Source organism: Lepus europaeus, chromosome 9 (genome assembly GCF_033115175.1).
Source record: "Lepus europaeus isolate LE1 chromosome 9, mLepTim1.pri, whole genome shotgun sequence".
Lineage (NCBI taxonomy): Eukaryota > Metazoa > Chordata > Mammalia > Lagomorpha > Leporidae > Lepus > Lepus europaeus.
The window spans coordinates 117,208,607-117,224,197 of NC_084835.1; the positions used below are offsets into that span (position 1 = coordinate 117,208,607).

Sequence of the window (15,591 nt, forward strand, 5' to 3'; positions counted from 1 at the left end):
AGTCAGTGGTCAGTTCACTATGCTGAACAGCGAGTCAGGGTTTTCGGTTTTCTGGCTTTTTTATGGACCTATAATATTTGCATTTATTTAAGGGGTACAGTGTTGTAGTTTGATACACAAACAAAATGGTTTATAAACACTATCAAATTGTATTTCTAAGGAAAAAGGAGAGAGAGAATACTAAAAAGACACACATACCTCCCGACGCACCATGCTACATTCTGACTGGTCGAGAAGAATGTTCACTACAGTTCCCCAGAGCCCACCAGAAATGTTCTGACAACTGTTTGCCAAGGCCACACAGCCAGTGTCAAGGGTGGTCAGGGCTGCTCCTAATGCCAGGGAAGTAAACCTCACCTGTTCAAAGTAAAGAGAAACATCAAGTCAAAGAATCCTACTTCCTAACATAAATTCTAAATTCTTCTGATATATAAAATATCCTTCTATAAGTAGGACATTGGTTTTATAACCCTAAATTACAAAAGATAATTATAAAAGACACTGTCCTGTAAATTTATGAATAAAACTTCTATTCCACAATTCAAATAATACTTGTAATGCAGAAAAAGTTAAATATAAACAAAAGATCCACACAAATAAAATCAGATATAAAGAGCATAAAAATTAGTTTACAAGTTTGTATTTTTTATAGGAAAATTAGAGCACTTACACATCTTTAATGATACAATTTCTATTGATTCTCCATTCTTAAAAATGGTACCTAATATTTCGTTCAGCCTTTCCTAACTTCAATGGTTTCTTCCAAATATAAGGTTTTTTAATTTCCTTCAATCATCTTTTTAAAATAAAGAAGTAACTGAACTATCTTTTTATAAAGCATTTTAGTATATTCTCAAAAATTAAATGACAAAAATGTTTTAAATATGGTAGAATATGTTTGCTGTAGTACCATTGTTATTCAATCTGCACATTTTGAATTTCTGAATTCTAACTCAAAACCAGTTTCAATGATAGCTACATAATAAAAAATAGTGAAGACAATAGTGCAGTCATAACATAGGTAATAAGTCTAAGTTCAATGTACCTCAATGTACCTTAAGTTCAGATTTGATTACAAATCAAGGTTTTTACTGTAATACAATCTAATCATTTCTTGCTCTAAGTCAGTGGGAAAATGGCTAAAACTGGAAAGATATTTAATCATATAAAATTGTGCGTTAGAGTTCTATTTCATTAAATGATACATCTGTGTCAATAAGCTTTGTAACTCAAAATTTTCAACTATGCTTCTAAACTGCTCGAAAATCACTGGGCTTCTCTCAATAATTTTCAACTGCCCTTTCTGAAAATCATAAATTTTATCACCTTTTTTATATTTTCAAAATGTAACATATGAATTAGATTAAAAAGTACATCTATGCACTGAAATAGATACCCCCAAAACTCCTATGTTGAAGTCCTAAATCCCAACGTGTCTATATCCTGAGACACAACATTTAGGGAATGATTACAGTTAAGTGAAATTACTTGGGGACCTACTGCACGAAGGACTTATGGCCTTAAAAGAGTGCGGCATCTTTTTCCAAATGCATGCACCAAGAAGGTGCCATGTGAGCACACAATGAAACGGTAGCCTTCTAAAAGGAAGGAAGAGGGCTTGCACCAGAGACCAACCATTCTGGCACCCTGATCTTAGACTTTCAGACTCCAGAACTGTGAGAAAATAAATGTGTTGTTTAGGCCAACTAGTCTCTGGCATTTTGTTATGGCAGCCTAAGTTAAGACACAGTTCAAATAAAAAGGGATAGTTACTAAAATAACCCCTAATAAGAACAGGTCCGAGCATGTATAGCTTGTTTCAATTGTTTTTAATAAGCACAGTGGGCCTGACTTTCCTTCACACTGACCTCTGGGTCCCGGTCAACCCACAGTGGAATCAACCAAGTCAAGCCTTGCTGAGCAGCAGCAGCAGCATGCTCTTCACAGTGACTACCTAAAGGCAAGAACCAAAGCGACATCCACTCCTAGAACAAGCAAAGGGGAAGCAAACACCTTAGAAAATTTAAAATAGCTGAATTTTTAAATGTCAAAACAACACACAAATTAATTTTAAGACTTGGTTTTAATCCATTTACCAAAACAAATGCAAATAAAAATTTTAGCTTCTCCTAAAAAAGTTAAACTTTAACAATTTTTATACAGAAGCTGTTTTTCCATGAATTAACAAACTGTAATTTAATAGTGATTATAGATTTCAATCAAAATAAATTTCAAATACAATTCAGATTTGTATAACATCCAATTTGTAAGAAACGTGTCAGACAAAAATCCCTTGTCTCCTAAAAAGAAAACTCAAAAGAATCATCTACACTTAGCAAACAAAGAAGCTCGACCCATGTTAGGAACAGCGCATTCCTTTTCAAGCAACTGTTGGAAGAAATGCAGCTATCAATGCTCTCACCGAACTCGGCTCCTGGGCCATCATCTCATGGGCTAAGTGAAGCAAACAAAGAACCGTGCTCTTTGTAACACCTTTTCCCATGAAAGACATGGCGTTTCCTCCACGTTCCACATAAAAAGAAGTAATGACCTGAAAATCAAATAGAAACAATTTTATGGTGGCTTTATTCTTCATGGTGTGTGTGTGTGTGTGTGTGTAACTTTCTGTTAACATGCCTGAATTGAAGCCTAATCATGTTAAGATACAATAGTCTTACTTTATATTGAACAGTGGTCAAGATAGTAAATTTTATGTTATGTGTATTTAACCAGTTTTAAAAAATGTTCTTGGTTTAAATATTTTCCCAATGGGATCTTCCTTCTGGGCACCTCCATTCTGTGCTTCCCACTCTGCCCTCATTGTGGCCCCATGTGGCTCAGCCTCTGCAACTCTGAGAACCTCACTCACCACAAAAGCCCTCAGGAGGCCTGGACTCCTTACAAACTGGAAAATGGTGTAAGAAAATAAATACACCTCCATCCAAAAAAGGAAGAGGAGCTGATGCTCATAAAAAAATAAATAAATATATATATATGTGTGTGTGTGTGTGTGTGTGTGACTCAAAAATCTGCAGGAGCGTATTGGGTTGAGTATCCAAGATGACAGAATAGGGAAAAGACGTGCTGATTTGACCAAGAGAGGATAACAGAAGGAAAGCAGAGTAAATGCATTCCCAGGGGATAGTTGGAAAGAAGTCTGCAGTGGAAATTCTACAAAAAGGAGAGTGATGCCATGCAACAGCATGGACAGTACAAACACATTACATCCAACAGGGACACCAACGGAAACTGCCGATGGAGAACACATCATCCTCACGGAGCATGGAGCAAGGTGAGAGGAGTCTGCAGCAGCCTGTGTCATTGCTGATACTGCCTGAGGGAGAACCTAGTGGACCACACTGATTTGCAGTCTGGCCTGGAGCATCTGCAGGGTCCAGGGAGCCCACCTAACCCCATGAAGGGAGAGCGCATTGCTTTCTTCCCACTCCTCGACAAGGGCCCCCAGAGACTAGTAGGGAGGAAGTACCACCTTAATAAGGCAGGTAGAGGCTGCTGCCACTCCCACACACACAAGACCAGGGAATTTTATCAAAGAACACAAATCCATGATCCCTACTGACTTTTGAGTCTGAACTGGAGGGTTGGCAGGGGGCATGGCATCCACTTAGGCCTGTGAGACACTTCCCTCCCTTCACTCTATTATTGGAACCTGGAATCAAACTACCAAGATGGACACAGACAGGCAGTTGGCTCTGGGAATGCCTTGGCTCTTACTGAGATGAGGCAGGCTTGTGAGGCTGAAAGTGGATCCCCTTCTCATTGTGACTACAGGAGCCCTGCATCGTATGACTATGGGAATTCTGTGACTGCATGACAGGGCATGGGGTCCAGCAGGTCTCTGGGCAATCACTGTGTCTGGAATCAGACTCAGAGCTCCCTGAGTGCCTGGGGCAGGTCATTGCAGAGGGTTATGTGATCACACTGAGGACTGCACAGATCCTTTGTGTGCTTGATGCACCTGCCTGGGTGTGGTGTAGCCACTGTGGGCTCACCCCAGGCACTAATCACCTTGGCAGAGAAGTGATGTGATCATACTCTCCTTGTTGCTGACAACAGAGGAGATCTGCCAGGAGATCTACCATGGACTCTTACTCTATCCTTGAGCACTGATCAGAATTCCCTGGCCCCACGCAGCACACACCTCTGGATATCCACTGAAGGAACAGACAGTCCACTAAGCCACAGAGGCATATTTCAAAAATAAAACCTATCAGAGAAGAGAACCAACAAGTGTTTCCACAAATACCTAAATATAATGTACAAACACAAGAAACATGAACAAGGAACACAATATGACTCCCCAAAGGAACACAATACTTCACTATTAGAATATAAAGACAATTAAAAAAAAAAGATTGTGAAGACAAAGAGATTGATAAAATGCCTTAAAAAGGAATTCAAAAGAATAATCATAAGATTACTCAAAAACACAGAGAAGCAAATACATGAGTTAAAAAAACCTGAGACTCTCCAGAAAACATGCAAACACATGGAGACTGAAACATGTTCTTGAATGAAGAGTGGTTCACAGAAAAAAATAAGAAGGGAAATTAAAAATTCCTAGAAATGAATGAAGATGATAATACAACATATCAAAACTTGAGCGATGGAGCTGGCACTGTGTAAGCTAAGCCTCCACTTGTGGTGCTGGTTCATGTCCCAGCTCATCTTCTTTTGATCCAGCTCTGTTTATGGCCTGAGAAAGCAGTGGAAGATGGCTCAACCTGTTGGGCCCCTGCACCCATATGATACACCCAGAAGAAGCTCCTGGCTTCTGGCTTTGGATTGGTTCAGCTCTGGCCATTGCGGCCATTTGAGGAGTGAACCAATGGATAGATGACCTTTCTGTCTCTCTCTGTGCCTGTACCTCTAGCTCTCAAATAAATAAATAAAATATTTAAAAAAAAAAAACTAATGGGGTACAACAAAAGCAATGTTGAGAAGTTTATAGCAATTGGTGCCTATATCAAGAAATTGGAAAGGAATCAAACAAATGGCTTAACAATGCACCTCAAGTACCTAGAAAAGAACAAACCAAACCCCTAATTAGTAGGAGGAAAGAAATAATTAAAATTATAGAAGAAGGAGCTGGCACTGTGGTGCAGTGGGTTAACGCCCTGGCCTGAAGCACCAACATCCCATATGGACGCCGGTTCGAGTCCCGGCTGCTCCACTTTCAAGCTAACTCTCTGCTATGGCCTGGGAAAGCAGTAGAAGATGGCCTAATCCGTGGGCCCCTGCACCTGCGTGGGTGACCCGGAAGAAGCGCCTGACTCTTGGCTTCAGATTGGCACAGTTCTGGCCTTTGCGGCCAATTGAGGAGCGAACCATCAGATGGAAGACCTCTCTCGCTACTTCTCCTCTCTCTGTATAACTCTGACTTTCAAATAAATAAATAAACCTTAAAAAATTATAGAAGAAATAAACAAAACTGAAACAAAAAAAGATACAAGAGATCAGTGAAATGAAGAAATTATTTTTTGAAAAAATAAAACCGTTATACATTTGGCCCAAATAACCAAAAAAAAAAAAAAAAAAAAAAAAAAAAAAGCAAGCAAACAAACAACTTGAATTAATAAAATCAAACATGAGGGGCTGGCACTGTGGTCCAGCAGGTTAAAGCCCTGGTCTGCAGCACTGGCATCCTATATGGGCACTGGTTTGAGTCCTGGCTGCACCATTTTCAATCCAGTCTCTTCTATATCCTGAGAAAGCTGTAGAAGATGTCCTAAGTCTGTGGGCCCCTAAACCCATGTGGGAGACCCAGAAGAAACACCTGACTCCTGACTTCAGCTCAGCTCAGCTCTGGTCACTTCAGTCATTTGAGAAGTGAACCAGTGGATGGAAGACCTCTTTCTCTTTCTAGCTCTGCCTCTCTCTAACTCTGACTTTCAAATGAATAAAATAAATCTGAAAAAATAAAATAAATAAAATAAAATCAGATATGAAAAACAAGATGATACAAATGGATACCATAGAAATAAAAAGAATCTAAGGAATTACTACTAACAGCTATATGCCAACAACTTGAAAAATCCAAGAGAAACAGATTTCTGAACACATACAATCTACCAAAATTGAATCACGAAGACACAGAAAGCTAAATAGACCAATAATCAAGAGAGAGACTTAACTAATAACAAAGATTCTCCCCCTAGCCCCACAGGGGAAAAAAAAGTCCAGGACCGGACGGCTTCACTGCTGAATTGTACCATAAACCTTTAAAGAAGAACTAATTCTAATTCTCAAACTATTCAAAACAATTGAAAGGGAGGGAATCTTCCCCAACTCCTTATATGATACCAGCATCACCTTATTTCCAAAACCAAAGATACAAGAAAGAGAACTATAGACCTATAACCCTGATGAACATAGATGCAAAAAATCCTCAACAAAATACTAGTTAATTGAATCCAATCACACATTAGAAAGCTCATTCACCCAGCTCAAGTGGGATTTATCTCTGATATGCAGAAATGGTTCAACATATATAAATCAATAAATGTAATACATCATACTTTTTATTTATTTATTTTATTTTATTTTTGACAGCAGAGTGGACAGTGAGAGAGAGAGAGACAGAGAGAAAGGTCTTCCTTTGCCATTGGTTCACCCTCCAATGGCCACCGCAGCCAGCGCGGTGTGGCCAGCGCACCGCACTGATCCCAAGGCAGGAGCCAGGTGCTTATCCTGGTCTCCCATGGGGTGCAGGGCCCAAGGACTTGGGCCATCCTCCACTGCACCCCCGGCCATAGCAGAGAGCTGGCCTGGAAGAGGGGCAACCGGGACAGAATCCGGTGCCCCGACTGGGACTAGAACCCGGTGTGCCGGCGCCGCAAGGCAGAGGATTAGCCTGTTGAGCCACGGCGACGGCCGTAATACATCATACTTTAAAAACTGAAGAATAAAATCATATGATTATCTCAATAGATACAAAGAATGCATTTTAAAATACAACATGTTTTCATGATAAGAAAACAAAAACACCTTAAGCAAACTGGGTATAGAAGGTACATTCCTCACCAGGAACAAAGCAATGTATGACAGATTCACAGCCCGCATCATATTGAATGGGGAAAAATTGGAAGCATTTCCACTAAGATTTTGAATCAGACAAGAATACACACTTTGACTATGCTTACTCTATAGAATTCTGGAAGTTTTAGCCAGAGCCATTAGGGAAGACTAAGAAATCTAAGGGATACAAAGTGGAAACGAGGGAGTCAAATTATCCCTTTTTGTAGATGACATGATCCTGTGAATAGGGAAACCAAAAGATTCCACCAAGAGAAGCTTGATAAAGTTGCAATATATAATATCAATTAAAAAAAACCAATAGTCTTTGTATATACAGAAAATGCCATTGTCAAAAAAGAACTTATAAGATTGGTCCCATTCACAATAGCTAAAAAAAAAAATAATAATAATAAATAAATAAATAAATAAATAAATAAATAAATATCTTGGAATAAATTTAACCAAGGATGTGAAACATTTCTACAATGAAAATTATAAAACATAAAAGAAATAGAAGACACAGAAAAAATTGAAGGATCTTCCATGTTCATACTCCATTAATTAGAGGAATTAATATCATCAAAATGTCTATACTACCCAAAACAATTTACAAGACTCAGTGTGATCCCAACCAAAATATCAATGACCTTCTTCTCAGATCTAGGAAAAAAGGATACTAAAATTCTTGTGGAAATACAGGAGACCCTGAATAACTAAAGCAATCTTATACAACAGAAACAAAGCCCGACGCATCACAATACCAAATTTCTAGACATATCATAGGGCAGTTAAAATCAAAACAGCCTTGTATTGTATTAGAACAGAAACAGACAAGGGGATCAAAGGAACAGAATGGGAATTCCCACAAATTGATCCACGAATCTACAACCAGCCAATTTTTGACAAGTGAGCTAAAACCAATCCTTGGAATAAGGACAGTCTCTGTACTTACATTTGGTTTACAAGTCTCATTTCACTACAGCAAAAAACAAATACTCCTATTCAAATTTCACTTTGCATAAATAAAATAATTAGGAATATAACTCCTTTACATAAAGGAATCAGCTTTAATTACTTAGAAATATATAAAGAATATTACTTGGGCATCCAACTTTTTTGGATATCCATTCACATAAGTCTTACTTTATCTTTAAAAATATTAATTTAGTCAATAGTAAAAAATAGAGACCTGTTTAAACAGAATATCCCAAGAATTTGTGACTCTGCTATAATTTCTAACAAAGGTGACGGATTTCTTCACATTGTTTTCCTGTCATTTACTATGAAGACAAAGATTTTCTTCTCAAGATGTTTTATGAAGTATGAAACGACCTCTGTTTGCACCAAATTAAGATTTGTTAATTATCTTTTTCATAACCATGAAACATCATAAAACAGACCATATTTTTTCTGCCTTAGTTAATAAACTATGCTGATTTTTACTACCTCAAAGACAACTGAACTTAGCATCAGATTAGTTTCTTTTTGCCTTGACTTTACCTAAAACTAAGCCTTTTGTTCTCCAATACCATAAAAAAAATGATTTTATTTTCTGGTTCTCAAAATACAGGTTTGATTTGAAACATCTCTTCTTAAAAAGTTTTTAAAAAACTTATAATTCCTAGCTATAAATAATAGAACCTCTAGCTTCTCCTTGAAGCTGCTCAAATATCCCTGATCTGATGCAGATAAAGCTCACTTTATTAAGGGATATGCTCCATAAAGTTTATCAATGGAGGATTTGTAAATTAGGAACTTGAGGGTTGAATTATACTTAAAATGCAGTAAGGGAGCTGAAATTTTAACAAAGTATCATGGTTAATTTCATAATATATCTGTTTAAAAACTCATGCATTTGGGGCCAGCGCCGTGGCTCACTTGGTTGATCCTCCGCCTGCAGCCCCAGCATCCCGTATGGGCACCGGGTTCTAGTTCCAGTTGCTCCTCTTCCAGTCCAGCTCTCTGCTGTGGCCTGGGAAGGCAGTGGAGGATGGCCCAAGTGCTTGGGCGCCTGCACCCACCTCGGAGACCAGAAAGAAGCACTTGGCTCCTGGCTTCAGATCGGCGTAGCTCCGGCCATGGCAGCCATTTGGGGGGTGAACCAACGGAAGGAAGATCTTTCTCTCTGTCTCTCTCTCTGTCTAACTCTGTCAAATAAATTAAAAAAAAAAAAAAAAAAAAACCTCATGCATTTTTTATCATGTACACCTTGTAGTATGGAAAAACTAGTTACACTAACAATGTGTCCTTTTTCAATATTCAATATTATTTAAGAAAAATAAAAAAATTAAAAGATCTAGCATAAAATTCATATTAAATTTTACAGAATAGCTAAGAATATTTAGAATTTTGAAATCTTAAAAAAAAAGTGCTTTGAAAAAAATAATCTTAGCAGATCTTCACCCAAAGGAGAAGCAGGGTAAATAAGGAGGTCTTTATACCATCGCTTGTATTAAGCAGAATGCCTGCAAATCCACTGGTGGTAAAGCACCCAGGGGGAAGCAATTGGCTACAAAAGCCGCCTGCAAGAATGCACCTTCTACTGGAAGGGTGAAGAAGTCTCCTCATTACAGGCCTGGAACTGTGGCACTGAAATCAGACGTCATCAGAAGTCCACTGAGCTTCTGATTCACAAACTCCCCTTTCAGCATCCGGTGCAAGAAATTGCTCAGGACTTCAAAACAGATCTGCACCTCTAGAGCGCAGCTGTTGGTGCTTTGCAAGAGGCAAGCGAGCACTATCTGGTTGGCCATTTTGAAGACACCAACCTGCGTGCTATCCAGCTAGCACACCACATATGTGGAGAATGTGCTTAAGAATCCACTATGATAGGAAACTTCATTCTCAACAAAATTGTTTTCTCTTTTTCCTGTTATTGGTAGTTTTAAAGATTAGAATTTTTTCCCCCATAGAGTCAAAAGGTACCTGAATATATGACTGTGACTAAATAAACAGGGGATAGAAATCAGGTACTGACAATTCTTCCACTTTCATTTCTATGTGAATTTTTATTAAAAATACAGGGACATAAAGCACTAATGCAAGTCAAATGTTTCAGTGAAGTTTCAGCTGTTCAATTTTATAACTATTATAAATAAATCTGTTAAATGATTCTGGACAATGTCTAGCCCTGAAATGTTAGAAAGAGAATCATAAACTAAACAAAAAGTAGGAAAAATAATACTAAATAGGAAAACATTAAAGAGAGTATCAAGACAGTTCATTCTTTGATAAGACTAAAAAAACACAAACTCTTACTGAGTCAATCAAGAAAAATGAAAAAAAAAAAAAGAATAATTAAACCTGAAATAAAAGACAACCTCACTGTAGATGCAACAAAAATTATTTTAAAAGGATTATTTTATGAATATTTTATGACTAAATTCATAAATACAGATAAATTTTAAAAAAACTTACTAAGCCACACACACACACACACACACAAACAGCTGAATAATATGAAATTAAAAATGCAACTGATAATTTCCCATCTTCTCAAAAACAAAACTCCCTGTCTGGATTGCTATATCATCAAATTCCATCAAATATTTGGAGGAAAATTAACACTAATTCAAATCAACAACTCCAAAAAAGAAAAAAAGACAAAGTTACATAAGCAAAAATTTTAAATTGCATGGATGTAAAAAACAGGTAGAATGATTTTATTGTTAAGATGTGACAAAATCTTTATAAGACAACAGGTAATCCTAAAAACACACTTTGTACATAAGAAAACAGGTAGATTCATTCTAAAAACATTAATAAACTAAATAGACTAATATCTAAAAGGTATGCATCATAACATAGTTGAAATGTTTCCAGTTAAGCAAGGTAGTTTAACATTTTAACTTAGTCAAAATAATATACCACCTTGATGGAACACAGGAGGGAAAAAAACACATAATTATCTTTAAAAATACCAAAAAATATCATAAATTTATGATTTTTAAAAAATCAAAATCCATCTGAAAAGTAGAACAGACAATTTCCTTAATTTGATTTTATTGACAAAATGTACTACAAACGACATACTGAAACATGAAAACTTAGAGGCCTTTGTTGTGAGATCAGAAACAAGACTTGGGGCCCAACACTGTGGCACAGCAGATTAATGCCCTAGCCTGAAATGCCGGCATTCCATAGGGGCACCAGTTCGAGACCCGGTTGCCCCCTTCCAATTAGACTCTTTGCTATGGCCTAGGAAAGCAGTGGAGGATGGTCCAACTTCTTGGGCCCCTGCACACACGTGGGAGACCCGGAAGAAGCTCCTGGCTCATGGCTTCAGATCAGCGCAGCTCCAGCCATTGCAGAAAATTGGGGAATGAACCATTAGATGGAAGATCTCTCTCTCTCTCTGCCTCTCCTGTATAACTCTTTCAAGTAAATAAATAAATCAAAAAAATAAAACAATAACAAAAAAAATTAAGGATTGCCAGGTAGATGGTCAATATATAAAAATATATTTCCATATACCAATAAGTGTTAATAAAACATCAAAAAACATACAATATACTCATTTTCACCAAAAGACAAGTGTTCATAGCAGCAGTATTCAAACTGCCCTCAACTGGAAGACAAACCAACACCCTTCAGCACTGCAGAACAAAAAATACTATACAATAGTAAAACTAAACTAACACCATTTATCAGTAACAAAAAGAATAAATCTCTTAAGTATGGTGGTGAAAGAAAATGGACATATGATTCATTTATACAAAATTTTTGAAAGTCAAACATGATTGCATAGATAGATATATTCTTAAGTGTTAAAACTGTCAAGAAATGAAAAACTTGATTCTTGGAAAGATGTAGAGATTCGGAGAGGTATGATAAATCCTTCCCAGGTGCTGGCTATGTTCTAGTTTTGGATCTGGGGATGATGACATGGACTTTCATCATTTAATAATTTACTGAACTCTGTATTGTTTTGTATTTTATGCATATGTGTTATCTTTCACAATTACAAAGGTAAAACAAAAAATGAATAAATAAATTACCCTAATGCAAGGACTTAATTGGAAGGCCTAGTTTTTCTTGAAAATGATGACAAGTCTGATCATGTCACCTCCTATTTAAAACGTGACATTGTATAGCTCTCAGAACAAAGTCCGGGCATTGGATTAAGATGGCATAATAGAGAGGGAGTTGACTGTTCTAGCCTAGGAGAAGATAGTTTTAAAAAAGTGGAGAGAGGGCATCTCAGGGAAGAGTTAGAAACAAAACAGGCTAGAAGAGACAGGCAAGATACATTCCAAGTTTTAAGAGAAAAACATTGTCAACCCAGAATACTGCACTCTGCAAAGCTCTCATTTATGAATAAACTTAAAATAAAGAAATTCCACAACAAACAGAAATAGAAAAGAATAAGTCACCACCCGTCCAGCCCTACAAAAGATGCTTAAGGATGTGCTATTCAGAGAAACACAGAAACGTGGTCATCACACGAAAGGTGAAGGCAGAAAATCTCCCAGTAAAAGTACAAAGGAAATCCAAAGTAAAAAATAAGAATACTTATGTAAAAATGACAGGGAAAACTCGTTACTTATTAATAGTCACCTTCAGTGGCCTCAGCACTCCAGTTAAAAGACACAGACTGGCTGAATGGATTAAAAAACAAAATCTGCTGCCTACAAGAAACACATCACACCAACAAAGATGCAAGCAGACTAAAAGTGAAAGGATGGAAAAAGATATTCTATTCCAACAGAAACCAAAAAAGAGTTGGTAGAGCCATCCTAATATCAGACAAAATAGACTTTAACACAAAAATTGTTAAAAAAAGACAAAGAAGGACGCTATCGAATGACTAAGGGATCAACTCAACAGAAAGACAGGATTATTATACACATATATGAAACTAATTACAGGTTATCTGGCTATTTAAAAGCAATGTTGGCCAGCGCCATGGCTCGCTTGCTTAATCCTCCACCTGTGGTGCCAGCATCCCATATGGGTGCCGGGTTCTAGTCCCGGTTGCTCCTCTTCCAGTCCAGCTCTCTGCTGTGGCCCGGGAAGGCAGTGGAGGATGGCCCAAATGTTTGAGCTCCTGCACCCGCATGGAAGACCAGGAAGAAGCACCTGGCTCCTGTCTTTGGATCAGCATAGTTCTGGCCGTGGCGGCCATTTGAGGGGTGAACCAAATGGCCTCTGTCTCTCTCTCACTGTCTAACTCTATCTGTCAAACAAATTAAAAAATAAATAAATAAATAAAACAAATGTTAAGGAATCTAAAGGGAGACACAGACCCAAATACAATAGTAAGGGGGACTTCAATATCCCACTTTCAGCAATAGACAATCAACCAGACAGAAAATCAACAAGGAAACAACAGAGTTAATCAACAACAACTCAGGAATCTCTAGAACACATGTATACACATGGAGACTTAATAACCTGCTCCTGAATCAAGAGTGGGTCACAGAAGAAATCAAAAAATTTCTGGAAACAAATGAAGATGGCAACACAAAAATCAAAACTTACAGGATACACCAAAAGCAGTATTAAGCGGAAACTTTAAAAACAATTGGTGCCTACATCAAGAAATTGAAAAGGCACCAAATAAATGAACTATCAATGCACTTCAGGACCAAGAAAAACAACAGCAAACCAAACCCAAATCTAGTAGGAGAAAATAAATAATTAAAATTAGAGAAGAAATCAATAAAATTGAAACCAAAAAAACAAAATATAAAAGATCAGCAAAACAAAGAGCTTGTTTTTGAAAAATTAAAAAAAAAATTGATACACATTGGCTCAACTAACCAGAAAGGAGGGAGAAGGCCCAAATTAATAAAATTAGAGATGAAAAAGGAAATCTAACAAAGACAGCACAGAAATAAAAAGAATATTGGAAATTACTACAAAGAGCTGTATGCCAACAAACTGGGAAAACTAGAAGAAAAAGTATAGATTGCTGGACACATACAACCTACCTAAAATGAACCATGAAAACACAAAAAACCTAAATAGACCCATAACTGAGAAAGAAATTGAATCAGGAATAAAACCCTCCAAACAAAGATAAACCCAGGACCAGATGGCTTCACTGCTGAATTCTACCAGACATTTAAAGAAGAACTAATTCCAATTCTTCTCAAGCTATTCAAAACAACTGAAAAGGAGGCAATCCTCCCAAATTCTTTCTATGAAGCCAGCATCAATTTAATTCCTAAACCTGAAAAAGATACAACAGAGAAAGAACTACAGGCCAATTTTCCTGATGAACATAGATGCAAAAATTCTCCACAAAATACTAGCCAATGGAATCCAACAACATATCAGAAAGATCATTCACCTGGACCAAGTGGGATATATCTCTAGTATGCAAGGATGGTTCAACATTCATAAATTAATGTGATGCATTACATTAAAAAATTATAAAACAAAAACCACAAGATTATCTCAAAAGATGCAGAGAAAGCATTTGATAAAATATAACATCCTTTCATGATGAAAATTCTAAGCAAACTGGATATAGAAGGAACATTCCTCAACACAATGAAGGCAATTTATGACAACTCATGGCCAGTGTCCTATTGATTGGGGGAAAGCTGGAAGAATGTCCACTGAGATCTGGAACCAGACAAGGAAGCCCACTCTCACCACTGCTATTCAATATAATCCTGGAAGGTTTAGCCGAAGCCAGAGGGCAAGGAAAAGAAATCAAAGGGATACAAATTGGGAAAGAGGAATTCAAACTACCAGTATTTGCAGATGATATAATTCTATATACAGGAGATCCAAAAGACTTCACCAAGAGACTACTGAAACTCATAGAAGAGTTTGGTAAAGTAGCAGGATATAAAATGAATACACAAAAATTAACAGCCTTTGTATACACAGTCACTGCCACTGCTGAGAAAACTTCTAAGATCAATCCCACTAACAAAAGCTACAAAAAAAATCAAATACCTTGAAATAAATTTAACCAAGGATGTCAAAGATCTCTACAAAGAGAATTACAAAACATTAAAGTAGAAATAGAAAAAAGACACTAAAAAAAAAAAAAAAAATGGAAAAATCTTCCAGGTTCATAGATTTGAAGAATCAATATCAAAATGTCCATACATCCAATAGAAATTTACAGATTCAATGTGATACCAATCAAATGTGCTTAAGTGATCATATAAATAGGATTAAGTGTTTGGTAATAATAATAGATAGAATTAAAATGGAGTGAACGCTTCAACATGGGAAGTCGTCCATAGAGTAGATTCACAGAATGACAATTGCTTTAAGTAGCACTCTGACCTCAGAATCAGCCCTTAAGGCATTCTGGTTTGTCTGAAATGCCCATGAGAACATTTCAGGCATGCAAAGCCAAGACACAGGGCCAAAAAGTGTTCTACTTGAAGGACCTCTGTTTGTGAGACACCAGTGGAAAGATGTGGTCATTGAAGAAGGAGGTACTTTTCTCTGAAGGGAGGAAAGAACTTCCACTTTACTTATGGCCTTGTCTAAATACTGACAGAGTTTATGTATTCAAAGGATTCCACAGCGTTGGCAGCTGATGTCAAGAAACTCAGGTGATCAATGACTTCATAAATAAGATTG

The 15,591-nt window shown here is 37.1% G+C and overlaps 1 protein-coding gene across 5 annotated transcripts in view; it reads right to left on the reverse strand.

Moving 5' to 3' along the window:
- The window catches only part of RTTN (rotatin), a 231,755-nt gene that overhangs the window by 93,039 nt on the left and 123,125 nt on the right, over nt 1-15,591 (reverse strand). For all 5 annotated transcript variants that reach the window (XM_062201793.1, XM_062201792.1, XM_062201791.1 and 2 more), the window contains 3 exons: nt 2,423-2,551; nt 1,869-1,985; nt 199-357 (listed from right to left, as the gene is read on the reverse strand). In XM_062201793.1, coding sequence (XP_062057777.1) covers nt 199-357; nt 1,869-1,985; nt 2,423-2,551 — 405 coding nt within the window. The remainder of the gene's footprint in view (nt 1-198; nt 358-1,868; nt 1,986-2,422; nt 2,552-15,591) is intronic.